The 27455-nt window shown below is 42.3% G+C and overlaps 2 protein-coding genes across 7 annotated transcripts; both read left to right on the top strand.

Moving 5' to 3' along the window:
- Positions 1–21: 21 nt before the first annotated feature.
- On the top strand, positions 22–18166 carry msi1b (musashi RNA binding protein 1b). 6 transcript variants are annotated; one of them, XM_046035875.1, is made up of 15 exons: positions 22–687; positions 967–1007; positions 1544–1625; positions 1785–1869; positions 6680–6721; positions 8275–8367; positions 11538–11586; positions 12071–12153; positions 12247–12355; positions 13510–13590; positions 14902–14958; positions 15331–15393; positions 16588–16739; positions 17510–17570; positions 17671–18166. In XM_046035875.1, exons 1-14 carry the CDS (start codon positions 629–631, stop codon positions 17564–17566), a joined length of 1053 nt encoding a protein of 350 aa, XP_045891831.1. In that variant the 5' UTR covers positions 22–628; the 3' UTR covers positions 17567–17570; positions 17671–18166. The 6 variants fall into 6 exon arrangements, with proteins under 6 accessions (XP_045891831.1, XP_045891833.1, XP_045891832.1 ...); XM_046035877.1 differs by having other exon boundaries at positions 12247–12364; positions 17525–17570; positions 17676–18166; XM_046035876.1 differs by having other exon boundaries at positions 12247–12364; positions 17525–17570.
- A 4813-nt stretch (positions 18167–22979) lies between these two features.
- LOC123960927 (transmembrane protein 233) lies at positions 22980–24765 on the top strand. The gene is made up of 3 exons (XM_046035969.1): positions 22980–23212; positions 24184–24318; positions 24397–24765. The coding sequence occupies exons 1-3, from the start codon at positions 23054–23056 to the stop codon at positions 24406–24408; spliced, it is 306 nt and encodes a 101-aa protein (XP_045891925.1). The 5' UTR covers positions 22980–23053; the 3' UTR covers positions 24409–24765.
- Positions 24766–27455: the final 2690 nt, after the last annotated feature.

Here is a 27455-nt window from a genome sequence, read left to right as displayed (position 1 = left end):
ATGTGCACTCACTTTCGGCATTTAGACACATGCAGTTCAGTTGATCCAGTAATGCCTTTCACTTTTCATAAATATCATCACAATATCTTTTTTGACATTTCTGTAGAAAGAATTTACAATTACTACCCATCCCTAACTATGAAGGCCTATGTGGTCTTTACTATTAAATTATAACTTGGTATTTCTTTTTTATTTAAACCATCCATTCGTCCATTCATTATCTATAACTGCTGATTATTTATAGAGGTTTATGTCTGTTGTTGCGCACCTAGTCACCAAAGCAAATTCCTTGTTTGTGTAAAAACTGCGTGGTATTAAAACTGTGATTATGTTGCGTCTCCACCGGGTTTTTATTTTTGAAAGGCTTCAGCGGAAGCGATGCGTTTGATATCTGCAGCCTTGACGCCGGCACCGGTGGTGGGATGAGAGAGAGGCAGCAGCGTGGGGGGGGGGGCTGACTGGAGGAGGAGTCTGTCCCAGGCTGCATCTGGCCCAGCTCCCCTCTCTGCCACCCCGGGCCAAACCCGCCCAGCTCCTCTCACTCATTCTCCGCCTGTTCTCCCGCACGGCTCGGCTCGGATACACGCAGCAGCACTCTCTCACTCATAACGCACAGCGAGGACACGGAATGGAGACGGAAGGGAGCCAGAGCAGCCTGTCCACCACGGACTCCCCACACGACCCCTGGTAACGGAAAAACTTTTTTTTTTTGTATTTAGGAAAAAAAAACTCTCTTTCCTACCTCAGAAACAAACCTGCTATTCTGTGAGAGGACTCTGGTCCGCAGGCAGACCCGCTCACCTCCACACAGAGAGCCTTCATATAAAATCAGAGATGGTACTCTCAAAGTCTGCCTTTACCTGCAGGCTTACACTTTCAAAACCTCAATAACAAGTTTCCACTACAGTGTAAGCCCTTAAATGTTAAACTCCTTTATTATGTTTTATCTTTTTTTTCCCCTCACAGCAAAATGTTCATAGGTGGACTCAGCTGGCAAACAACACAAGGTACATCTTTCTTTTTTTTTTTGTTAATCACCACCAGTTCTCATAAAATGCCACTATGTGTTTAAAAATCCTGGCATGGATCAGATTGCACTAAGAGAAACTTATTCGGAAAGCTGTATTTCTTAATATTTCTGTTTGCTTACATTGAATTTGTTTATTTGTTTTTGTTTTTTTGAATATGAATCCTTGTCCAGAATGAATGCGCCCATTCAGAACCACCATAGAATGAATAAGGGATTCTTTTAAGCTCATTAAAAAGAAAAAAATTAAACGATTCAGTTTGTTTAAAAAAAAAAAAAAACAAAAGCTAAGGGAATTTCAGTTTGAGTTATTGTGTAATTTGTACATTCATCACATGTAATTTCATGTTTGACACATTTAATTGAAAAATGTATGAACTTTGGTGAGGGAAATCTCAGTTGGACACTGTAGCCAAACTCCTTGCTAATTTTCTATTAAGAAAGTTGTCATTTCTTGTTAATCTCCTAAATCATCAATGAATGTGTCTTCTTCTCTGCCTTGTTTCGTTTTATCAGAGGGTTTGAAGGAGTACTTCTGCAAGTACGGCGAGGTGAAGGAGTGTATGGTGATGCGAGATCCGGTTACTAAGCGCTCGAGGTGAGGGAGCTGCGAGCCCGGCTTCTCCGCCGGAGCTGAAAGTTTATCTGACCTCCTTGATTCCTCACTGCTCATAACGTATCATTACATGTCAACATCAGTTTCTGTGTCATTAATACCTCTCTCTCTCTCCCCCCCCCCCCTCCCTGATGTCTACAGAGGGTTTGGATTCGTCACCTTTGTTGATCAGGCCGGCGTGGATAAAGTTTTGGCCCAAACCAGGCATGAGTTGGACTCCAAAACAGTGAGTTCTCTGTATTTACTTCCCACCACCGGCTAATCCCATTGCTCAGTGTTTGATTAGTGGATTTTCTGATAATCCGCTAGAGAGGCGTAACATTGCTGCATTTTAGTATGTTTACTAAGGTTCCACTATGCTGATGATTTTCTCAAAACCATGTCCGTGTCCGCTGCCACACCTCAGATGTGTGCACGATTCAGCCAGTAGTCGAAAGTGGAGACACAGGGGGAGGATGTGCTCTCTCTTCGCTCTTAAGAAAATCTTCCCCAGTGTCAATTTCCATAGAAACAAGGGGAACCGGACAGGGTTGCTCCCACTGCCTATCTTTGATTTGGTCTGTTGAAACAGTGAACCAAAAGTTTCTTTCTGCTTTTTTGTTTTCTGTCTCAAGGGGGTAGAATTATCCCCCCCCCCCTTCTCCCAAAAAAAACGCCTTTCAATAGAACCACAAAATGCAACCTGAAACCATCAAGGTGTGAAAGCAGCATCGAACAAACTCCCCACAGCTTCCTGTTGATCTCAGGAAGAACTGAGAACGTAGCGATGATGAAGTCGGCGTCAGGCCCCTTTCACCTGTGTGAATTGTAACTTAAAATGTATTAATCGCCTGTGTTGCAGTGTGTGTGATTGTGTGTGTCTTTTTGTCAGTAATGAATGTGGGCCAGTCTGGGAACAATGTGGCCCGTTGGTCACCATAGGGACCACTGCCCCCGCCTCTCTCCTCTGTGGGAGTGGTGATGGCTGCGGGTTAGTCACTGTATTGAAATGAGGGTTAGGCGATTTCTTCTTTCCCCCTTTTGTGCTCTGAGCGATGCACCTTCTCCAATCTATGGAGGAGAAGTGAAATAGCTGGAGAAGGTTGTCTGCCGCAGGAAGTTGCAAGGAAATCGGCATTTTTAAAATCAGCAATGGTGGAAGTTGTTCGATAGAAGAGGAGTCAAGCTGAATTAGTTTTTTCGTGGTTTCCCCAGTGCCCTACTGCTATAGTGTCACTTGCAGGCACGACAGCTATGACAAGTAGCGCCACCATGGTTGGACGCCACTAACTCGCCATGGGGTTTGTTTCCATAGTGACTCCCCCCCCACACACAGTTGAAGAATGACTCTGTCACAAAAGACAAAAAAGGGAAGATAACAATGCACATCATTTACAATCATTTCTAGGAGACCAGAAGTCAAGACATGATTACACGATACTGACTGTTTACTCTCACATCGCCTCTTCTGACAAGCAACGAAGTTTATTCACGGAAGACTCCACCCTCTTTTTAATTTGAGCTTGTCCACTTCACTTGTGCATGTGCGAACGCCGCGCAAGCCTCGTGGGCCGTGTGGCAGGGCCCCTTGTGGCTGGCAGTTGGGTGTGTCGGCGGCGTTTGGTGGGGGCGGCCTGAGAGAGAGTGTGTGTTTGGCGTGGAGGGCTCAGTGATCAGCCACAGGGGTTTGGATGGTGAGTAGAGTAGTCCTTTTAGACTACTCCCCCTGCGCCCCCCCCTCTCCCTCTCCCTCATGCTAACAGGTTATCCTGTTAGAGAGGGGAGAGAAAAGTTCTCCAGTGGCAACAGAAAGAATGTGCCATGCTGTGACCGACTGAACCGCTCCGGCACTGGAATTAACAGAGTTTCGCACAGCCCGAGAGGCTAAAGAGCAAATACAGTGCTGCAGAGGAATTTATTGGTACTTATTGTGTTGAAGGACAGATGCGGCCCGGTTTGGACCAGTATAGGAGGGCAGGTTTTACTGTGATTTATGTAGCTGCTGCTCTGTTAGTTGCCCCTCTGGATGCCCTCCCAGCTTCCTGCTATCTGTAAAGTTAGTGACCGCCAATGCAAACTGCACCTTTGTGGGACAAAGTTTCCATTCAATCGCAGCTTGCGAGGTGCACAGCAGAGAGTTTTACAACAAAGTCACACAGCTCTTTGCAGAGTTGCATCAGGCATATTTACCCCCCCACCCCCTCCTCGTTAACCATTTCCATGCTGACCTGAGTGGAAAGAAAGAGGAGTGGGGGCAGGATAACCCCATCTGTGATTAGTATGGCTCTCCTAACTAATAGGATTGGAGTCAACAAGCTTGAGTTGTTCCTCGGAGATTTTGAGTGCTGCCCAATCGTCATGTTGCGTTAAGTGTGTTTCCAGCTCAGGCTGTGACAGGCAGTGCGCTCGGCCAACTGTTGCATAGCTGGGATGTAGTTGGTCAAAGGGGATTGCCCTGATTTCATAAAGCTCTCTTGGTATTAAGTTCAGCTTCTTCCCTGTTACCTTGCTGTGAGCGCGGAGAGGTTCACATGTCTTTATATGGGTGTTTTTTTAACCTCCAGATTCCCTCCAGACACGTTTTATGACTCTGAATGGAATAATAATTTGTTTCTGGTATGTTTATTCCACAAAACAAAGTTAATGTACTCATTTAACTTCACACATGTAGAGCAGCTTCTTCTCTCTTTTTGACAAAATCCAGAATCTGTGAATGTGCAAGTATCAAAGGTGTAACTGCTGGGCACAAGATGTCTCCTACTTTTATTAAAACGTCCCAGTGTATGTGGGCCCGAGGTTTCAAGTTTCTGCTGCCAAACTAGTTGTGTCACTAAATCATGCTCGTACATAAACGTCTTAAAGTCAGATTTTAGGTAAGTGCAGGGAAACTTCCGGCAGATGAAATGTGAAAACAGCTTTTTAGTGTCAGACCCTGCACATGACGCTCAAACATCCAGGTGAAATAACAATAAGAAAAACGTATTTTTGAGCGGAGAGGCACTTTAAAAGCATCTCTTGACTATAATCCACATTTTGTTTGCCCAACGAAACAAAGCGATTTCATTTATACAGCCACTTTATCTGTTTAATGTCCACAATTTCCTCCCCAACGGATGTGCTGCGTGCTACCATGTGTTTGATTTTGTTTGTTTGTGTGTGTGTGTGTGTGTGTGTGTGTGTGTGTGTGTGTGTGTGTGTGTTTGTTTGTTTGTTTTTTTTGAACGTGCACAGGAGTGTTGGACATCAGGAGGGTTGGTGACCGGAGGTGACTATCAGAGTAGTCTAGCCACCATAGAAACTAAACAGTAGACTCTGCATCTGATCCTCCAGTCTATAGCCTATAGTCTTCTCACTCTGCTCTCTAGAACAAAAGACAAAAGACAAAAAAAAATAAACAATACAAACTTTCGGTGATCTCAGCTCTTATTCAAGTAGAAACAACACTGTTACCCTTACTCTGGTAAACGCATGTGGTTTACCATAGAGGCTCTAGCTCTCTACTGTAGTTCAGCTCTACCCTCTCATGGTTACGGACTAATCTTAGCGCTGTACTGTCTCACCATCTGTTAGTTTAACTGCAGTACAGTGTGGAGTAGTCTAGTTGTTCTGTAGCTCTGTTAGACCAGCATAGACTAATATAGCGGTCTCAAATTCCAATTTTACAGCCTGTCTATGATTGCATCCTCGTGGCATGGTGTGGTGGTTCTCTCTCCAATCTTAACCTTGGTGACGTTCAGTGGGCTCGCCCCCATTATGTGTAAACTTCTATAGTATTTTGTTTGTTTGTAGTTGTAGAGTTAAGACTAATATAAGAAGTTACGCTGGTCCTTTTTCCCCGGGTGTAAACGTCAGGAACTGCAGGGTAGAGGACGATCCGGATCTACCTGAAAGCGTACGGGATGATGATCGGTCCCGTGTTGTTGTCGTCACTCCCGTCACAAGCTGAGGGGTGGCAAACGCAAACAAACACAAACAAACAAAAATCAGGGGTGGATCAGCTGCCGTTGTGGTTTGATTGACAGCCCCCCTCTCCTCCCGTCCCGTCTTCCTCCCCACTCCTTGGTCCTCTCGCGCTCTTTCCGACACACTTGTCCTCCCCGCTCGGGCTCTCCTCGCCGAGGTGAGGTGTGTTTGTGATTGTAGTGCCCGTGTGAGATTCCAGGAGATCACATGTCACATGGTGGTGACGAGAGAGGCATTGGTTCGCTGGACATTCCCAGGCATTCCACCTGAGCACAGCTGCACACACGCACACACACACACTTGTGCGTGTTTTTTTACACACAAGGTTGTGACCCTAACCCTAATACAAGTATGTGTAGTAATATTTCAGAGCAAACATCACAAAAGGATGTAAAGTTTCTGTTTTATAGAGTTGTTTCACCCAAACGATGGAAAGAACAGCTGGAGAAAACTAGCCACGCAGGAAGTTTTTAGTTTTCCTTTGAGCAAGTTATGAGCATCTGTCTTTTTGATTTTTGCCTTCAATCAATAAAATGTCATTTGTGGTGCTCACAACATTTAAAAACTGACATTTAATAAAACAGAAGCGTTGCCTTTCCAGAAACAATGTTACAGTTACTTTGGATAAATCACATCATTTTCATGTCAGCTACTTTAATGTTCCTATACAAACCGCTGACAGCGTGCTGTTCAGATAATCCAAAATAATCCATTGCTTCTCGAGAGATTTTTTAAAATATAATTTGTAAATGTTGATCTCTCAGAACCTGAGTAAAACAAAAAATATCTGCATCTAGATACCAGTAGTGAAACATTTTGTAATGTCTATGAACGGACCCTTCCATTGATAAATAATTAAAATGCATTATCACCTACTGGACGTCAAATGTATTCTCCTTTATGTCATCTCAAAGCACAGACACTGACATTCAGACACACGTATATGAACAGCAGCGGTGCCTTCAGACCAGGACATAGTCAGAACTTGGTCTACTGTCTGAAGCAGGTTATAATAGCGACAGGTTGCTGGTTCACCTGTGTCATGACACAACACTAACCAGGCCTCTCTTTCTTTTCTGTATTCTCTCCTGTAGATCGATCCAAAGGTTGCATTCCCTCGCAGAGCTCAGCCCAAGGTGAGTCAAAGCGCCTTCTCGTGTGAGTCGTGCGCGCATTGTTTGCAGCCGTTTAGTGTGTGGTGAACGTTTCAGTCTCTTATCGGGGCTAATTCCTCGTAATCTGATGACCACAAGCAGCGCTGACATCACTGAACTATGTTATGTGATCGTGTGTTAACAAAACCTTTCACAACTTCAGAGACACTCATTACTGTTAAACGCCTGTGTTGTAGATCAGGTACGGTGATCTTAGCCAGTTTGCCTGTTCTGTTAACAACAGCACGGTGTGAAATAGGCAGGATAGCCTAATGAGGCATGAAGGAATACTGGTAGTGAGTTCGGAGATTTGTCTGTAGCCTTACAGCGTTTGCTTTTAACACAACAGATATGCAAAAATAAATAAATAAAACCGACTGTGTCACAGGTTAGTGCAATGTGTGAAGTGTTCACAAGAATAAAATGGCCAAATGAATAGTTCATAAAAGACCGACATGAATCACTGAAATTGCTTCATTTTTGAATGCAATGTTCATGGACGTCCAATAATGCAGTGCTCTGTGGAAATGAAAGAATGAATCATAGCTGGATTCAAAAAAAGAAAACAAAGATATTAATAAATGGTAATAAATTCTTGAAAGAAAAATATTTAAATTTGCTATAATGTTTTAATGTCACAGTTTATATCCTGCTAGCACAAAACAGGTTTTCCTTGTATGCTTACTGACAAGCAACTGCATTATACTGTATATTGCATAGTGTTAGTTAATATTGTGATGGATCTCAGACACACGTCCAGTGTTAATGGGTGTAAATCTAGCTGACAACTTGTTTCTTCGTATCTGATTCCTCAGTAAATTTAACTCTGAATGAAAACTGTGCTGTAACATGCTGCTTGGATTCCCCTTTGTGTGGCAAATGTTTCTGTCTTGTCAAAAAGTTGCTATGAAAGAAAGCTAAAAATATATGTACTGTTATTGAGAGCTGTTATTTCTTCAGATACCTTTTCTGGGACTTTGTCATTCCTTACACTTCTTGAACTGATGCTTTCATATACACTAACGTTCAAAATTCAGCGTAATTACAATTTAATTTGGGTGGATTATCTGAAAATTACAAACACAAAACGTTTTTATTGTCCAAGTTTAGGTTCTACCTAAGAAAGGGAATTTTTCTGCCATTTCTCCTCTAAATTAGCTTTTAACTGGAGCATAGTGAGTATAATGATTGTAATTTTGTTTTTATAATTGTATTTCTGAGAACAATTTCTTTTTCTGATTTTTGTGTAGTAACAATTACCGCAGCAGTACAAATTAGCACTGGTGTGTTACTGAGTGATCATTTGGCTACACTTCAGTGTAATAATAGAGTAGTTTTTTCCCGGAGTATTAAAGTAGTAGTATGACCTACAATCGTATGTAATTATTGTAACCTTTACAGTACATTTTAGGTCAAAAATACAAGTCGTGCCTGTTGGTGAACTGCTATTTTAAAAGATATATCATTTAATTTAAAATGCTCAAGACGATAACAGATGAGACATTTGTTCATCAGTGCTTTTCCTCCTCTTGCAGTTAGTGACTCGAACCAAGAAGATCTTTGTTGGAGGCCTTTCAGTGAACACAACCATCGAGGACGTGAAACAGTACTTTGACCAGTTTGGGAAGGTGAGTGATGTTTAAGAGAGTGTTGTTAAAGATGTCTGGACACATGTGGTGAATTTGTTAGAGGGAATAGCAGCAATAATGATCAGAATCGAAATAATGGATTTCTGTGTCCGTTTATAACGGACTCACATACGTTTGTCTTGTCTGCATGAGTGCAGAAAGAAATCAACAGCTTAGAAACACGTAGTACCACATCCCACCAGCTCAGCCGAGTCTGATTCACCGCAAATTCTCTGAGAAAAACTTCACTTGGATTCGAGCGACCGCCTGGAAGTGAAGGGGTTACCGCGAGGAGGAGGGCGAGAAAACGCTTGGAGAGGGTAGGGAGGGAAAAATAACGAGGCTGAGAGGCTCCGGCAGCAGCAGGCGAAGTTCGGGGGACTAGAAGAGGGAGCGAGGAGAGAGAGAGAGAGAGAGAGAGGAGGGGGGGGGAGAGAAAAGTTTTGTAGTGAGTGTGTGGTGATGGAGAGGAAGGAGGAGGGATTATCAGAATCTGAATTAATCTGATGTAACAGCTGCTCCTACCCACAACCCCCTCCTGGCCCGTTACCGTGGTGACCTGGCTTGCCCATTGTCCCCCAAGTAATTCTGTGGGTAAGGGGGTTTTGTTCTGAAGGAGGAGGGATGAGGTGGTGTTCGGCTAGGGTGGAGGTGGGTGGGGGGGTGGTGGTTAGCATGAGTGTTGGATTGGGGTCAACTAAGGAGTTTGGTAACAATAAATACAATGTTTAAAAAAAAAAAACAACTGCAAACTTCAGCCTTCATTTTCTTAATGCGTTTGTTTTCCGTATAAAGTTTTGTCCAAGTTTTTATATTCTGAAAGACACGAGGCAGACAACAGATGACGGGCTAACAAAGGCCCCAACAAGAGAGAGAGGACGAGGGCCTGATTGAGAGAGGTTTGTGTAGGCGTAAGAGAGGGAACTGGGGCAAAGATGGGGGGTGTGTGTGTGTGTGTGTGTGTGTGTGTGTGTGTGTGTGTGTGTGTGTGTGGTGGGGGGCATTATGTCTCTGTACAAAGCTAGACAAATATTTTGCTCAGAAGTTATCTGCATACTGGAAGTTTCTGGGTTGTACGCACTCCTAAATCTGTCTTCTGATGTGAAACTGACCGTCATGTGTGATTGAAGTGCTGTGTGAGTTTTTGGTTGATCTTGTGCAAAAAAAAAAACAACAACAACAAAACAGAACTAAAAAACTTATTCAGAAAACTGCAGGTGGACAGTCTCCACCTCAAGCCCTTGAAACTTTTAAAAGTCTAACGTGTGGAGACTCCGTTTTAGCCGCCGCGTTTCCAACTGCGTGGCACTTCATATTCAGCGGCGAAGCTTTGGCCTCGAGTTTCCCTGTGCTCCCTCCTCAATCATAATATCTAGATGAATTTTGCCGAGAGAGATATCGAGGGATGGACGGTGAAATGTAGGCTCCAGCCATCCATGGAAGTTCCTGATTAGACTGCCTCACTGGACCTTTTGTGTCCCATCCTGGTGAGGACAAAGGAGCGCAGAGAGGGATGGGCAGGGGATAACAGGGAAGATGAGAGGTGGGGAAAAAAGGATAAGAGGGAATATTGTCCGGCGGTACGCCATTAAAATGCCAAGTGTTTGAAATATCAAGCAATGATGTGCAATTAACTCAGTGGGAAACACCAGCGTTGATGTGATGTTTTGATCGCGTCCTCCAGGGCGATGGTGAGTCGTTTCAGTTCACGTTGGGATTGTGTAGGCTCCTGTGTGTATGCCTTGTTAAGTAAAGGATTTTAGCTTGAATTTAGATCTCTTGCGTGAATCACAAAGTGCGCTGTGGGTGTTGCTGTCTTCCTGACCCCATGCTCTCAATCTGAGGAGTCTCTACTGTCAGGCCTCTTGGATAAAAGTGTCAGCTAAATGGCGAAAATAAAGAGTGTTTTCGCAGTGACAGAGAGCTGGACATGTTGCAGGCGTCCAGCAAATGTCAGGCTGGAAGGAAGCAGTGACTTGAGAGGCATCAGAGTAACAGGTCCCCTTTCACACTGACACTCCTCACTCACCTTTGACCTTTCTGTAGGCGAACTGCCCTTGGGGGTCCACACATGCACACAACACTCACACTGTGTGCGAGCACTGAGTATGTGTGAGTATGTGACTATGACAAATTGTTCAGTGGACCATATCCAGTAAACTTATTATAGACCAAGAGCACAGATTAATTTACCAAATGTTTATTTGGGCCTCCGTGTGCAGACTGGAGTATAAACATGTCAGCTTGTGACAAGAGAGAGGAGGAGAAAAAAAACAGCACAACTTTGACATAAGAAACTGTGTGTGTGTGTGTGTGTGTGTGTAGAATAGGCACCTGTGTCTTTGCGCTATAAAAGGGAGGCCGGGCCGGAGGGAGAGGTCAAAAGGAGAAGAGGAGGAGGAATTATGGCTGACTGTGCCAACAAACAAAGCCTCCAGGCCTCTTTGTTCTCCCTCTCCCTCTCTCTTTGTCTCTTCTTTCTCCTCCCTTTCCACTTTGACCCAATCTTTTTTTTTTTTCTTTCTCTCTCTTACAGAACTCTCTGTGCTCTCTTTCGACATATCTCCACCTGTCGCTATTCCTCCCGCTATCAGCTCTCCCCTCTCATCGAGTCTCCACCTGCCCACAGGATTCACCTTTCTGCTTGTGACTGGCTGCTTTTTTCTTTGTGTGTGTGTGTGTGTGTGTGTGTGTCAGTGTTTCTCTCTTTGCTGCCCTCTTTGTCTCACTGGCACTCTCCCACTATTCATAAAGCATATTTGATGTTGGCTCGAGCTCTTTTATATGGACTTTTTGTACAGTTGCCATGGGAATGTCAAACTTTGGAGGGGAAAAAGGCGGCGGATTATGGGCTGTCTGTGAGAAGGATTGTGACCAGGGCAGTTTAGCAGCAAACACAACTTCCATGCCACCCATTATGTCTGTTAGCCCTACAGCACCAGGGCTTGCTGTACAGTATTTCTTCGTATTTTCCTCTCGCTGCCCCCTCCGCCTCCTCTTTGTAACCTGTCGCTCGTCTCCAGTCCCCTCCCTCCTACCCCTCCTTTCTGTCCATCTGTTGCCGAGCCTTCTTGCAGAACTTGAGAAGGGCTGAGGTCAGGCAATATGCCGCGTGGCAAGAGAGATACAGAGCGCCGCCTAAAAAACTGTGTTGTTTGTCTCCCCCCCAGGTCGACGATGCCATGCTCATGTTCGACAAGACCACCAACCGGCACAGAGGTGAGTCTGGACTGACCCCGCTCTATGTCCATTCATTCCCTACACCTCTCCTTCTCCTCGTCAATATGCTGCTCTTCCTCCAGTCCTTCCAGGGTATCTATTGATCCCCCTCCACCGCCCCCCCACAGGCCTCCTTCCTGTGGGCTGAGCTGGAGGAGACGAACAGGGCTAGTCTAATTAGCCAGTCCGTTAATCTGGATCAGGATAAAGCCTCCTCAAGCACCTCCTCCCCTCCCTGGGACTGATCGATTATGACAGCCTACCAGCTTCGCTCTGGGCCTTCTGGCCAGGAAGGGAGGGAAAAAAGGATGAGTGCAGAATAGCGGCATTGAAAGGTGGGGGGGAGGGAGGGGGGGCAAAAGTGTTAAGCGGCTATTACAGCACTGATTACTGGAGACTATTAGCTGCACAGAAAGGCCTACTGTCTGAATCCACCATACTGTGTCAAATGTTCCTACTCATGAACTTGCCCTGTCCTCACCAGGGTTTGGCTTTGTGACGTTCGAGAACGAGGATGTGGTGGAGAAAGTCTGCGAGATCCACTTCCATGAGATCAACAACAAAATGGTGAGCAGCTTGATGTGCGCTCTGCGACGCTCCCAACACCGCCACCTCATTGAGAAACTAGAAGCGCTGATTTTATTTTTCGCCTGGAAACAGGTGGAGTGCAAGAAAGCTCAGCCCAAGGAGGTGATGTCCCCCACGGGCTCAGCCAGGGGGCGCTCTCGTGTGATGCCCTATGGAATGGACGCCTTCATGCTGGGAATTGGTATGCTGGGTAAGGCAGTATTGATTAGGGCAGGAAGGATGTGGCTGCGCACATGAACCTGACAATAACTATTCCTGCACTAAGGCCGCAGCTGCCTTAAAGGTCACATATGGCCTCATGGAGAGAAAGCTGACCACTTAACTGGGCTGCTTGACTCAGCTCTCAGCTCTCCACCTTAATTATCTAGACCTTAGACTTTAGATGTAATCAAAAAAATCTAAAAACTAATTAGCCGGATACATTTTAGTTAATAGATACTGCTTGATTCACTCTCCACCTGTTTAGTGTTGCACTTCCAGATAGTTTTGGGACTCACAGGTGCAAGATTAAAAAACAGAACGGTTAAAAGAGACACATCAGAAGCCGAAATGATCCTGACTCTTGGTCCGCACAGTTTGGGTCAAGCTCCAAAAACTCTGGTTCCTACATTACCCATAATGCAAACCCCAGAAACACCATACCTCTAGTAACGAGGGCTTTCTGTTCAAACTTTTTAACTTTGGAAATCTCGCGCCACATGTTAGAGTCGGTATTTCCCATGATGAGTAAAGTGTGAAGGCCCTTTAACATTTCTGGCTCTTGTCATCGCCTCGAACATAATCCTCTGTGTGGTCAACACTTATATTGTACTCACAGTAGTCAGGACCTGATTGTGCATGTGAAGCTAAACTTGCCACGCCGATGCTACCACCTACCGTTCAGTCTGAGAACAACACCTTAGTATTTAAGAGCTTTGATTTAGACAGCGTATATTAGGGGATGGGCAATCGTACTTGTTTAAATTATTTGTGGTACTCGTAATATTCTCTGAGGTCAGTACTCCAGGTGTTATACAAAGAAAAAAAAATCCCTGTGCAGTGTGCACTGCTGAGAGTGAAACAGGAGACAAAGAAAGTGCAGCTGCAGCAGCTCTGTTCTTGTGAAGAAATCCAGACCACAGGTGTAGAATATCACCCACCTGCATGTCACCGACTGTACCAGGCGTCACTGTTAGGGGGCAGCACAGCCACACACCTGTTACTCTCATTTGTGTCAAGTATTTCCTTTTTGAACACCTCAGTGATTCTTGTTTGTCTCCTAACTCTGCATATGTGCAAATGTTTTTTGTGGTGTTTTCAGTGATCCAGATGTTAACAGTGATTTTGCTTCCACAGGTTATCCAGGCTTCCAGACAGCAACCTACACTAGTCGGAGCTATGCTGGCATCACTCCTGGATATACCTACCAGTTCCCTGGTAATCACAGCACACTTTCTGCTCCTGATACAGTTGTTTCTGTCACATTAACTGAGAGATAAATACACAGCCATATTTAGTTAGCAGGTGCAAGTGTTCAAGCAGTGATGGATGAGACATAAAAGAACATTTGGAAAAGGAGGTTGCCTCATTTTATGCAATAAAAAAATCATCCTGGTGTCTCTTATAGCCTAAACACATTTAAACATACATTTAGTGATTATATTACATTGAACATTATTTAAAGAAATTAATATGACACTTGTGCACGCTGTAAACTTGATTAAACTTACATGGCTCCTTGTTTCAATAGGAAGTAATGTTATGTGCGGGGAACTGTACATTTAAAAATAGTTCACAGCTATGCTAGCAGCTTTGTGTGGCTGTGCTTAATTGTAAGGTCAGTATGCTAACATGCTGACGTTTTGTAGGTAATGTTTTGAAGGTTCATGTTAGCATGGTAACATTTGCTAATTAGCACTAACCTTCTTCAAAAAAACCTTCAACCTCGTGACGGCGCTAGAGTAAACCAAAGTAAAGTCACCAAAGTCAGTAGGAGTCACCCTGTTGGAAACATGCATGTTTTTACTAAATTTCATGGCAATCCACCTAATAGTTGTGGGAATAATTCAGTGGTGGACAGACCGACAGGACCATCCATAAAGCCATGATGCAGCGTGGAGAAATATATTTTCATTCCCTGAGCAGCAAATAAAAACATGTTAAATGAAGTGTAGCCATTTCAAGTGAAAAAAGGAGGATTTTGGTGCCAATGCTCTTACGAATAGATAAATAAACTTAATCCTGGGTGTGAACTGACAGTAGAAAATACAAACATGTCACAAATACAAACATGTTTCCATAGAAGCACGAGAAACACTGAGTGTAAATGGCTGCTTGTAAATATCAGGGAGTGGAATTGCATCTGTTTAACAAGTGTGTGTGCGTATGTGTGCGTGCATGAAGTTAATCTGTCAGTAAATTTTTAAAATTAAATGTTTTACATATTCTTAAAATCAACACACACGCTTGAATTGACATTATTAATTTGTGTGACAAAAATTGTAACATCTGCTGTATTTCTTGCTATTCTGTAATGATTTTTAACGCTACTTTATGGACCATAAAACGTTCTTCCATTCCTGTTTACATTTCTCAAACCCTGTGAATGCCTTCATGTACTCTCCATACCTCCAGCCCTCACCTCTGAGGTGTTTCCCTGCCGGTGTGCGAGTGTGTGTGTGTGTGTGTGTTCTCCTTGCTGGCGGCCGTGGTGTGTGTCTCAACAGCACTCTGATGTTTCTGTTTTAGAGTTCCACTTAGAGAGGACTCCCCTTCTGACTTCACCCCACCCCCCTGAGCTCACAGGTCAGTCAGTCCCTCCTCTGGACTTTACAAGCAGCATGTTGTCAGTCTGCCACATGCCACGTTAGCACCAACACATGATCACTCTTTGGTCTGCATGTTTGTGTTTGTCAGTCCTCCTCGGTCTCTATCTGAAGGCAGGATTGCTGACAGTAATGAGGAAGTTTTAACCGCTCACTTTAAAGGCTCCCTCCGGTGACCTCATCAAACGCTCTTATAAACAGTACTTTACTTCTACGTCCTTGTATTCACAAGGCTTGGATGAAAGTTTATGGGGTCACTGGAGTCAGACTTTTAAGTTATGTTGTTAGTTAGTGGTTAACTGTTTGCACACCATCATATTTAACATGAATCTTTTCTTTTATGACTCTTTAGCCATTCCTCTCACAGCATATGGACCAATGGCAGCGGCAGCGGCAGCAGCAGCAGTAGTTAGAGGTACATCCCACTTTAAACAGAATCACTTTGACATTGTCTGACATTTGGGGGCAGTGGAATCAAGCTGGAAAAGCAACACAGATAAACTGTATTATCGCCTTTTGAGTTGATAAAGGCGAACAGTTGCTGACTTCCACATCCCGCAGATGCAGAACAACATTATTATTCATTTTGAGTCATGTTTCTGGCCAACTAACAAATGAGTTAATTTTCCTTTTAGCTCCATTGTTAGTGTCCAACAACTCCTGAGCCTACAGCCACACAACTACGTTTTTGTTTTAAAATGCGTTAACGCTGCTGTCCACCTGAGAAGTTTGAAAACGCTGCTTCCCCGTTTTCGTTTTAAAACTTCGGTGTAGCGTATTAGTGCGCACAGGTGAAAACGTGGTGATGCAGACACTCATCTTTGGCTTCCAAACTATGTTTTTGTTTTGGCATAAAATAGTTTGTACTGTGTAAAATAGCACTACTGTGCATGTCACCCTATTTGCTTTGTGACGACTCCCAGTCTGTTTTCCGCCGCTATAGTCGCTTTGTACTCCCGTGTTACTTTCAGTAAGAGTTCCACCTCGTGGTCAGCCCCTGCAAAAAAATCTCTGGTGTTGGTTTTCGTCATTGCTCTTGTAGCACTGTCTTCTTTAGCCAAATCTTCTGCTTCCTGTATACCATGTGCATGCCAAGAGATCGGTTCTGAGACGCAGCTGAAACGCTGGTGTGGACAGAAAATGTTTTAAAACAAAAACGTAGTAGTGTGGATTTTGCCTGAGGGAAATATCGGGCTCTTTAGGTCTTAAAGGCTCCACTATCTTCCACACCTAGCTGCTAACTTTGTCCATCAGCCATTAGATGCTAGGCAGGCAATGTCAGTTTTTAGAGCTTTTACCGTGACTGAAACAACACTGATGAGAGGAGTGACATTGAAACAGAACAGTAAAGTTCCCGAAAAACCAAAACAATGACCTAAAAGATGCTGAAATGCTCCCTAGAGCTGATGGGAACTACACTGTGACACCTTTGAAGCTACGTTTGAAACCATTGTTATTATAGGAATATTTATTATAGCTAAGAAAATGTACATAAGAAAATGTACGATTTATTGTTTGTAAAGTATCTACCTATGAAGCCCTTGAGCCTTGTGGATGTTTTAGCAGGTAAGACTTTACGTTGTTGTTGTTTCTTTTGTTTTACTTTTAGGCTCCAACCGGGGCTCAGCTGGATTTTTAGGTACAAGCAGCCCGGGCCCGATGGCAGACCTGTATGGCGCAGCCAGTCAAGAGTCGGCGGTCAGCAGTTACCTCAGCGCTGCCAGCCCCGCCCCAAGCACTGGATTCAGCCATAGTTTGGGGGTGAGATGACCTTTCTACTGATTTTTTTATTTTCATTTTTATATGGTGGGGTAGGGGGGCTTTCTGGGGCAGCAGAGGAAATTTAAAGCAATAGTTTAACATTTTGGGAAATCGCTTTCTTGCAGAGTGTTAGCTGAGAAGATTAATATCACTCTTATATGTCCTTTAAATATGAAGCTACAGCCAGCCGCTGGTTAGCTTAGCTTAGCATAAATACTTGCAACAGAGGGAAGCAGCTAGTCTGGCTTTGTCCAAAGGTTTGGCCCTCCAAGCACACAAGCAGAGACTTCAGGGAGTTACTTTGTCCGGTTAAAAAATCTAATAAATAAAAAAATACTGAAAATCACAACCTGTCACTTTTACGCTTTTAACAGATAAACAAACAAGATGTGATGTTATTTGTTGGAAGTGCTGGAAGGCAGCATTTGTTACCTTTGGACAGAGCCAGGCTAGCCGATTCCCCCCGTTTTTGTGCTAAGCTAAGCTAACTAGCTGATGGCTGCAGCATTATATTTAACAGCTAATAACATGAGAGCGGTATCGATTCTCTCATCCAACTTTCCACAAGAACCTTTTTTGTTTGTCAACTTGAATGCTTGCTCCCACATAACTATAAATGTGTACTAAATTACTAAAACTTTTTACTAAATTACTATACATTTGTACTTAATTGTCTTTTTTTTACTAAATTACTAAAACTTTTTACTAAATTACTATACATTTGTACTTAATTGTCATAATTTGTTACTAAATTACTAAATTACTAAAAGTTTGTACTCCCACAGGGCCCTTTGATCGCCACGGCCTTCACTAACGGCTACCACTGAGAGTGTAAGTTATCTTCTTGTTAGTCATCTTCTTGTTTTAAACCTAACGTATACGTTTCATTACTGACTAACCTGTGAGTAATCCAGGTGGTTTCTTGTGTCAGTGCAGAGCTGTAGACTGAGAGCTGGAAGGAGTTGAAGCTGCTTTGGAGCTGATCTGGCCTGTCTCGGTCCAGTCCACCTCTCTGGCTGGGGCAGCTGAACCCCTCCACCCTGGTGTCAGCCTGAACCCAGCCAACCCTACTGACGCCTCACTAAACTCCACCTCCTGAGAAAATAAAAGAAGAAGAAAAAAACGTCATGAAAGGAGTGAAAATGGTTATCACTACATGTAATAGCAACACATAAAGATGCTGTATTTTTAGTGTTTTGTTTTTTTATGTTGTTATGTTTCACCTTGCTGTTTTTTTTTTTTTTGTGATGGCTGCGTTGTTTCTTTATCTGTTTTGACTGTGTTTTATTGGGTTATTTGACCTCAGAACCTGATCTCTCTGAGAAAAGAGGAGAAAAAAAATCTCCAAGTGAAGCTTGTTTGAAGGTCAGGAGCTGTACTTTGTACTGGAAAACTGTATATTTGTCACTAGTTCATACTGAATTTTAACAAACATTTGTGATTAATACTATTTCTTGAAAATGTGTCACAAAGTGTATATCTTGGTAGGTTTTTAACAAAGACTTGATACACTAACAAAGGTCAGATGACAAAGGTCATTAGTCACAGTTACAGAATAGGCCTACATGAGCTGTACAATTTTGTAAAATATTGTAAATATGACTGGTTTCTGCGGGGGCTGCGCTAATTTTTGTGTCTGGGAGGTGGGAGGCTTTTGGAGAAATGGCACAATTGTTTCTTTCATCAATCCTTATGTGTTGGAAAGCTTGACTGTTACGTATCATAGTGTCACGTGGAGGTCAAGGACATTTGAGTATGTTTCAGTCAGTCTGTCTGTGTCACACCAGCCATAAACTGTAATCTTCTCCAGGCATTTATTAAGGATGTGATGATTTGATTCTGTTACTGCGTTTAAAAGCTGCCTCAGAGTTGAAGCACTTTCAGCTTTGTGTTCAGCAGGAGAGAAGCTGAGTCTGGAACAACACTTTACTTTTTGGGGATAAATGGGTGTAAAAAATGCTCCTCTATCAGGAGAGGAAAAAACATGCTGTTTTCTTACTTTTGTCATATTGTTGTTTTAACTGTAATTTTCAATATGTGATGATTGTTTGTGAAGGAAAATGAAGGACTAGTGTGCAGGCGCAGTCATGCACAGGTAACACTGTTGTGACTGAATCTATCTGCAGGTTGTGCTGATTTTTGCGTGAGCATGACATATGGTTTTATACACATTGGTTTCCAATGTGCTGTTTGTTTTTGTTTTTTTTTGGAAGGGGGGGGGGGGTTGTACCTCAGTTGCAAATGTGAAATTTTAATCAGACTTATTTTGTTATTATATTAACATCTATGTAAAAGTGTGGATGGTTAAACCTTTTTGAAAGGTGGTGTTTGTAACAGGAAGAGGCGAGTGGGGGTCTTATTAACTCTTGTTTACCTGTCAACACTCCCACCCAGCACCCACCACCACCAATCCATCACTGCATATCCACTGGAGGTCACATACTGTAGCAATGTGACAGCTATTTTTAGACCAAAACATTTATGTTCAGAGCTACTAGGATGTTGCACTGGCAGATCACAATAAATGTGTTTTCCTTTGAATGTTAGCTTAAGAACAAAGCACCCTCATCTACAAAGTACCAGGTTTTTACATTTTGATGATACACTCGCTCACACTGCTGCGGGGGCTACCACGGTAGTTCATACTTTGATGCTGTTTTCACTGAAAAATAACAATCTTGTCAACACTGTAACATTTTTCTGATTTTCTTTGTTTTCCCTGTCAAGTTTATTCCTTATGGAGAAAAAAAACACTTTTTAAAAATTCCTAATAAATTATTTTAAAACATTCCATTTATGTGTCCTGTCCTTTATTTTGCACTTATTTATGCACATATTAAGAGCTTAACAAAAATGCAAATTTGGCAAATTTTATTTCTCATTTAGGATTTTGGGCATCACATTGTGCCGTGTGGCTGTCTTCAGTCTGAACTCACCAGGTGAGAGGCTTTCCTACATCTCTATGCAGTGTTGGAGGAAGTATTCAGAGCCTTTACTTAAGTAAAAGTACTAATACCTCATTGTAAACTACTCTGTTACAAGGAAAAGTACTGCATTGAAATGTTACTTAAGTAAAAATATGTAAGTATAATTAGAAAAATGTACTTAAAGTATTAAAAGTAAAAGTACTCAATGCAGAATTTACTATATATTATGTCATTAACCAACGAAGGTTAAAATCAAGGGCAACTGAACTTGGTTGAAGATTTTTCCAGTATCTTCAACCAAGTCCAGTTGCCATTGATTTTAACCTTCGTTGGATAACTATGACCTGGATGACTGAGAATCTTCATAGACATTATATCATTAAATTATTATTACTTATGCATTAATGTAAAAGCAGGATTTTACTGTTGTAGTTGAGTTTGAACTATTTTGTTACACACTGTAATAAATGACTTTTTTCTCAATTAAATGAAAATGAAAAAATTTTAAATGTTGAGAAATGTTGTCACAATTGCTCAGAGCCCAAAGTGACACCTTTATAATGCTTGTTTTGTCAGTCCAAACCTCTAAATGATGACAAATACATTAATCTTCACATTTGTGAAGCTGGACTTTCTGTCAATCAACGAATGTCCTGATTGTTGGGTAGTTTAATTCATAACAAAACATCATATTTTACAAACTCTTCACGTTTTGTGTGTAAATTTGCAAAGTAGCTACTAAAGCTGTCAGATAAATGTAGTGAAGTAAAAAGTACAATATCTCTCTCTGAGATGTATTGGAGTAGAAGTAGAAAGTGGCATGAAAAGAAAATACTCAAGTAAAGTATAAATACCTCTAATTTGTACTTAAGCAAATGTACTTACTGTCCACCACTGTCTCTATGACACACCAACGTACCTCACTGAACAACTGCTGTCCCCATGATGAATATTTACAGTGGAAAGATTTCAACAAGTATGAATATTATTTGCCTAAAACATTTGGCTTTATTCATCTGTCTTGTTTACCATACCGGTAAATCTGAATGAACGAGTGAATTGTGGAGAATCTAACTGCTTTTACGATGTGTGGCATGTCCGTATTGACAAAAGTTTTAGCATTTATATTTGTATGTGTGATCTAAGCTGTTTATAAGTAGCTCAACTGGGCGACAAGGGGGACTTTAAGAGTTTTTTTTCTATAAAACCAGACCAGGCTTCTAATTTAGACCTGCTTTTTATATTTGTATATACCCAGGTGAAACTCGAAAAATTAGCATATCATGCAGGGGTTCATTTATTTCAGTAATTCAACAAAAAAAAAATAACCACAACAACAGGTGAAAATATATTATATAGACTCATTACATGCAAAGCAAGATATTTCAAGCCTTTATTTGATATAATTTCGATGATTATTGCGTACAGCTTATGAAAACCAAATTCAAAATCTCAGAAAATTAGAATATTACATGAAATCAATAAAAAAAAAAAAAAGGATTTTAAATACAGAAATGTCAGCCCTCTGAAAAGTATAATCATGCATATGTACTCAGTACTTGGTTTGGGCCCCTTTTGCATGAATTACTGCCTCAATGCGGCGTGGCATGGATGCCATCAGCCGGTGGCACTGCTGAGGTGTTATGGAAGACCAGGATGCTTCAACAGCGGCCTTCAGCTCTTCTGCATTGTTCGCTCTCATGTCTTTCATCTTTCTCTTGGCAATGCCCCATAGATTCTCTATGTGGTTCAGGTCAGGCGAGTTTGCTGGCCAATCAAACACAGTAATCCCATGGTCATTGAACCAGGTTTTGGTACTTTTGGCAGTGTGGGCAGGTGCCAAGTCCTGCTGGAAAATGAAGTCAGCATCTCCATAAAGCTAGTCTGCTGAAGGAAGCATGAAGTGCTCTAAAACTTCCTGGTAGACGGCTGCGTTGACCTTTGACCTCAGAACACAGTGGACCAACACCAGCAGATGACATGGCTCCCGAAACCAACACAGACTGTGGAAACTTCACACTGGACTTCAAGCATCTTGGATTGTGTGCCTCTCTGTTCTTCCTCCAGACTCTGGGACCTTGGTTTCCAAATGAGATGCAAAATTTGCTCTCATCAGAAAAGAGAGACTTTGGACCAGTGAGAAACAGACTAGTTCTTGTTTTCTTTAGTCCAGGTAAGACGCTTCTGACGTTGTTTGTTGTTCAGGAGCGGCTTGACAAGAGGAATACGACATTTGAAGCCCGTGTCCAGGACCCGTCTGTGTGTGGTGGCTCTTGATGCAGTAACTCCAGCCTCAGTCCGCTCCTTGTGAAGCTCCCCCACACATTTGAATGGCCTTTTCCTGACTGTCCTCTCCAGGCTACGGTCATCCCTGCTGCTTGTGCACCTTTTTCTTCCACACTTTTTCCTTCCACTTTTCTATTAATGTGCCTTGATACAGCACTTTGAGAACATCCAACTTCTTTTGCAATTACCTTTTGAGGCTTTCCCTCCTTGTGGAGGGTGTCAATGATGGTTTTCTGTACAACTGTCAGGTCAGCAGTCTTCCCCATGATTGTGAATTCCACTGAACCAGACTGAGAAACCAATTAAAGGCTCAGGAACCCTTTGCAGGTGTTTTGGATTAATTAGCTGATTAGAGTTTGACACTTTGAGACTACAATACTGAACCTTTTCACAATATTCTAATTTTCTGAGTTTTTGAATTTGGGGTTTTCATAAGCTCTACACAATAATCATCAAACCTTTATCAAATAAAGGCTTGAAATATCTCTCTTTGCATGTAATGAGTACTTAAAAGCTGAAACATATTATTTAATATATTAATATATTAAATAATATGTTTCAGCTTTTAAGTTGAATTACTGAAATAAATGAACTTTTGCACGATATGCTAATTTTTCGAGTTTCACCTGTATATAGATTTTTATTTACTATACATTTTGTACTTAATTAAAATAAATGTGTACTTTATTACTAAAACATACTAAATTACCATGCATTTGTACTTAGCTGTCATTATTCTTCACTAAATTACCATACATATTTTTCTAAATCATATAATTTTGTACTAAAGGTTTGTTTGGTTATTATACATTTGCACTAGTACTATGTGAGAACCAGTCTTTCAATTCCTTGCCCTCCTTTTCTTCACCCTGCTTCCTGCTAACTCTTCCTCAGTCTGTCTGCTGCCCTGAGTCTTCTGAGTCTGCTCACACCTTTCAGCAGCCGGCCTCTGCGTCCCTCTCAAGTCTCTCTGCTGGCTGATTTCTCTCTTCCATCATCACTGCTCCACTGCCTCCCTTCCCTTGCCTCCACCTCCACTCTCCCAGCGTCTCAGCTCTGTCGCCTCACCTCTCTGCTTTTACTTCCCCGCGGGAGCCGGTCATGAACACCAAGCCCTCGCTGGACGGGAGCGCTGACGTCCTGAAGAACAGGGAGGCTCAGGAGATCCCCCCTCTGAGGAACTACCTCTGTCTCACCATGTTCACCTGTTTCTGCCCTGCGTGGCCCATCAATATTGTGGCGCTGGTTTTCTCTGTGCTGGTGAGTCATGCAGTGCTGAAAGTGTGGGGTTTCTGAACATGCTTGGTTCCTATTTGCGAATAGTTACAGGATATGGTACTTCAAGAGATGTTTTAATGAGGTTTAGTTATTTAGAGGCATAAAGATCATTCAACAAATGTCATTTATGGATACTTAGATTAGAGACGAGCGTGAAAGAGAGTGGGAAAAAGCACCAAGGACAGTGTGGGATGATAGTTAATACATGTCGGAGCTCTGGGTATATAGTACATTAACACTTAATTGCCATTTATGTGGTTTGATCCATCAGCAAGCACGTTATGTATTGCTTCAAATGACTCATATTTGCACTTAATTTATTAAGGTGCAGAAATAGCCTCTCCGCTTCTCTGAGTTGCACGTCCACCCCATCAACAAATGTGCTCAGATCAAATATACTTCCAGTTTATAGACTACATCCAAGTGCCAAACCATGTTCATAACTGCTTGCTGAAATCTGTGTTTCAACGAAAGGGAAATCTTTCCTGCAGCTTTCTACTTTCTGGTACATAAGTGTTCCTCCTTTGCCAAGAAGCCACAGAGTTTTAAAAGTTGAAGTGTTAGATTGGAGCAAGACATTTAGGTTCGTCTCAAGTCTTTGAGTTGTGATGAGTCGATGTGCCAACAGCAGCTGTTGTGTCGTCACAGCTGTGAGTAACAAGATGAGGCTTGTAGCCACACCATTGCTGAGGTCATTGGCTGCAATACAAATATGAATTAGAGTGGGATAAATGTGGATGCAAAGGAAGGCAGGGAATCATTTCTCTTTAAATGTTCAGCACAGATTTCCATGAAAGACTCATGTGAAACTTGCTACTGTGGGGCTTATTGCCTTATCGACACTATTTCTGTCTTCACAGTACAAGCCTGTTCAAATAACATCATCAGCACTGCCACCTGAGTGGGATTCAAATGTCTTAAACTTTCATTTGAACCTTTCACCAACCCTATAGGCCCAAAAGAGTTACAACGAAAAGGACTATGACGGCTCCAAGCGGCTGGGTCGGAAAGCCCTCCACCTGGGGATTGTTTCTTTTATCATTGGCTTTGTGAGCATCACTGCGTACATCGTTGTGCACTTTACTACGGTATGAATGTAACCAGATCTGTGATGGAAAAATGAACAGTAAGATGGAAAGATTTCAAGTATTCTTTTTCCTCCACAGCATGTGGTGTGAGCTCTTGAGGAGGAAGACGAGGTGGAAGTAGAGAACAGGTGAAACTGTCACAGAGGGATCCGCTCCATGGGATGCAAAGGATCTCTGCTTTGCTTGTGGCACCGACAGCTCTGGAGGTTTTGTAAGAGCTGGCTGAGTCTCACTTTACTGCCAAATACGCCTTGGTTTCAGTTACTGTGCAGATGATATTGCAAACACAGTTTTTGTATTCGCAAGGTGAAAGGAATGATCATGCATTTGTCTCTATGAAAGAGGACCCTACCAATACTGTTTGACAACTTCCATTAAATCTTATTGTTTACTGTAGCTATTAATAACTTATTTCTTATTAATTGTGATCTAACACTGCCAATTAAAGCAGAGAAATATCTTTGACACGCTGCTCTGCTTCACTTTACATGTGTACATGGGGACAACAATGTAAAATAAAAAGTTTTTCTTTCAAAAAACGCAGTCTGGTAAACACAAGAACTGTAAATGTACTACGATTGAAAAATGAGTTTCATTTGAAAGTTAGATGACTCAAACATCCTGAGATTAAAATGAAAAGTAGTTGACAATGACACAATCCATATTTCTGAGGACATCAAAGCAGAAAATAGCATCATACAGCAAGATACTGCAGATACTGCATACTGATAGTAGTGGGTGGGTTTTATGATACTCACTCTGCTTCACCATCTGGCCTTAGTTCATACCCATCTTTGACACCTGTTGCAGTTTGTTGAGTCTGAGGGATCGTGTACTCTGATATGTAATATTAACACTGTTACAAGGCTAAAAATAGAGCATTTAATCTTCAGGCCGCGCAGTGATTCAGCACATTAATTACAGAGAAAATTAAAGCTGAATCACCAGCTTATCAAGGTGGAGGGTTTGTACCTTCCTGCGACCCTGGAAGCACTAAAAGTGTGTGATGCACTTTTTCCTCTGTTTTTGACTTGTATCTTGTATCCAGCACCTGAAAAATGTTTGTAGCGCACCATGCATCTCTGTCTGGTGCCCTACATGTTCGTATGAACTGTAACTGTAAGCCCAAAGACAAAGGGGACATGTCAACTGGTCAGCTGGATGAAACGACTGCTCGATGGGCGTGATAAAGCCCACAAATGTGGTGAGGATCCTACTGCCAAGTCATTTTGGGGAAGATAATATTCTCAGCCAGAAGGTCTCCACGGCGGCTCAGAAACTTGGTGGAGGACATCAGCTGAAGAAGAAGATCTGAACTTGAAAAAGGCTGATGACCATATTCTGTACCACTGGATGTGCTGCAGAGATGCAGGTTGTGAGGTTGCTGCTTCATGCAAACGAGTAGTTGGAGTGTAAAGTGGAACACACTGGCAGGGATTACACATTTGACCTGAGAATGCCTCGTGATCCCACAAGGAGAGCCAGAAGAAGTAGCTGGGACTGTGATCTGGACCCAGAGGGGGAAGAAAATGAATGCATGGGTGGACACAATGTTTTGAATATTTTGGGGGATTTTAACCACGGTTCCATGCAGCATTGCAAATGAATGAATAGCAAGCACTGCCACACTTTTCATCAGGTTCCTGTATTTGAATGTTTGCTATGTGAGCCAGCTCACCAGCAATCCGATGTATTATATATATAGTCTTTTATTTTCTATTTTTTTTAGAGCTGTAACACTGTTGACAGACAGAGGCCTTGCACACCCACGGTCACATGTGTGATTCATAGAGTTCCTCCCTCACTGAGTTCGTCCTCCAGCAGCATCATAACACACAGGGGAGGTTAACCTCTCTGTAACCAAATTATTCAGTGTGAAATAAGCCTTTTCTCATATCAGCTTCACAAACTTTCACTTACTTTTGGACATGAACAATTTAATTTAAAGTGTCCAGCGTAGTTCTCTTTACATTTGAATACTGGTGATCATTGTTATTATTACATCCTTTTTTCCCCACATTCTGACCATTGAATGTTGGTTAGTTTGTACTGTGCAGCCAATCATATTTCAAACCAAAAGAACTTTATTTTTATGTATAGATCAAATAGTTTCCAAATATATCAAATACATCGGGCTTAATTTGGGGACATCAGTAAAATTATGAACAAAAAAAACAGATCTTGAAATTTGAATACTTCACTCACGCTATAAAGTTGGAACAAGCCGATAGCATCCAACAGTGTGAAATAAAATCCTCTAGAAATCTGCTTTATAAAATGGTTGTTGAGGGGCTAAACTTCAGTCTTCAGTTTGGTGCTACAGTAAAGTAAAGTAGTAAAATAAAGCAGCATCATCAACAAAAATTAGATGTTTATATCAGTGGTTTTCTAACTGACTCAAACCCTGATTACAGGCTCTGCACCTCCGCTCTAAAACACTGATGCCTTTCTGTTATTATTTGAGTGTGCACAGTTACAGGCTGCAGATAAGTGAAACAGGATAGCCGTGAGAACGCCTCAGAGAAATCAGTGTGATAAGGCACAAGGACACTCTTTTTGCTGAGCTGAAGAATTCTTAAAGGTGGAGTAAGCGATTCTGGAGAAATCCAACACCATGAGAAATACCATGATATAGAGCCAACACCAACACAGCAAGTAATGAAACTAACATAGGTTAAGTTGTGGGTTAGCATACTGGCAGCACAGCTGCTGCTGCGAAGCTGATATGCAAAGAGGATGAGATGGTCCCAGAGCCAGCACACCAGCGATACTCACAACTGTCCTGCGAGTATAACTAACATCACAACCACAGCAAGTCTGGGTGAACTAGAAACTAAGCTGAATGTCCGCGGGCAAGTCATATTACCTGACACATACATCATGGCTGGAACGGCTGGAATAGTGTTGTGTGGCGGGGTGCGGGCCGCTTTGTTTGTTTCTGATTTACAGAGCCAGGGCTGAGTACAAACACTAGATTTATTTTCAGCGCATGCTGTGAGGAGATATTAGCTGAATTTGACTAAAAGACGTGTTCTGGATCAGAATCGCTTATCCCATCTTTACTGGCCGAAGCTGTCTGCTCTACTGGCCTCTCACGGCAAACCATGACCAAAAACGCCTACATTTAAAAAAATCAC

Source organism: Micropterus dolomieu, linkage group LG21 (genome assembly GCF_021292245.1).
Source record: "Micropterus dolomieu isolate WLL.071019.BEF.003 ecotype Adirondacks linkage group LG21, ASM2129224v1, whole genome shotgun sequence".
Classification (NCBI taxonomy): Eukaryota; Metazoa; Chordata; class Actinopteri; order Centrarchiformes; family Centrarchidae; genus Micropterus; species Micropterus dolomieu.
Note: the sequence above shows the minus strand (reverse complement) of the source record. Positions and strands in the feature narration are given on the sequence as shown.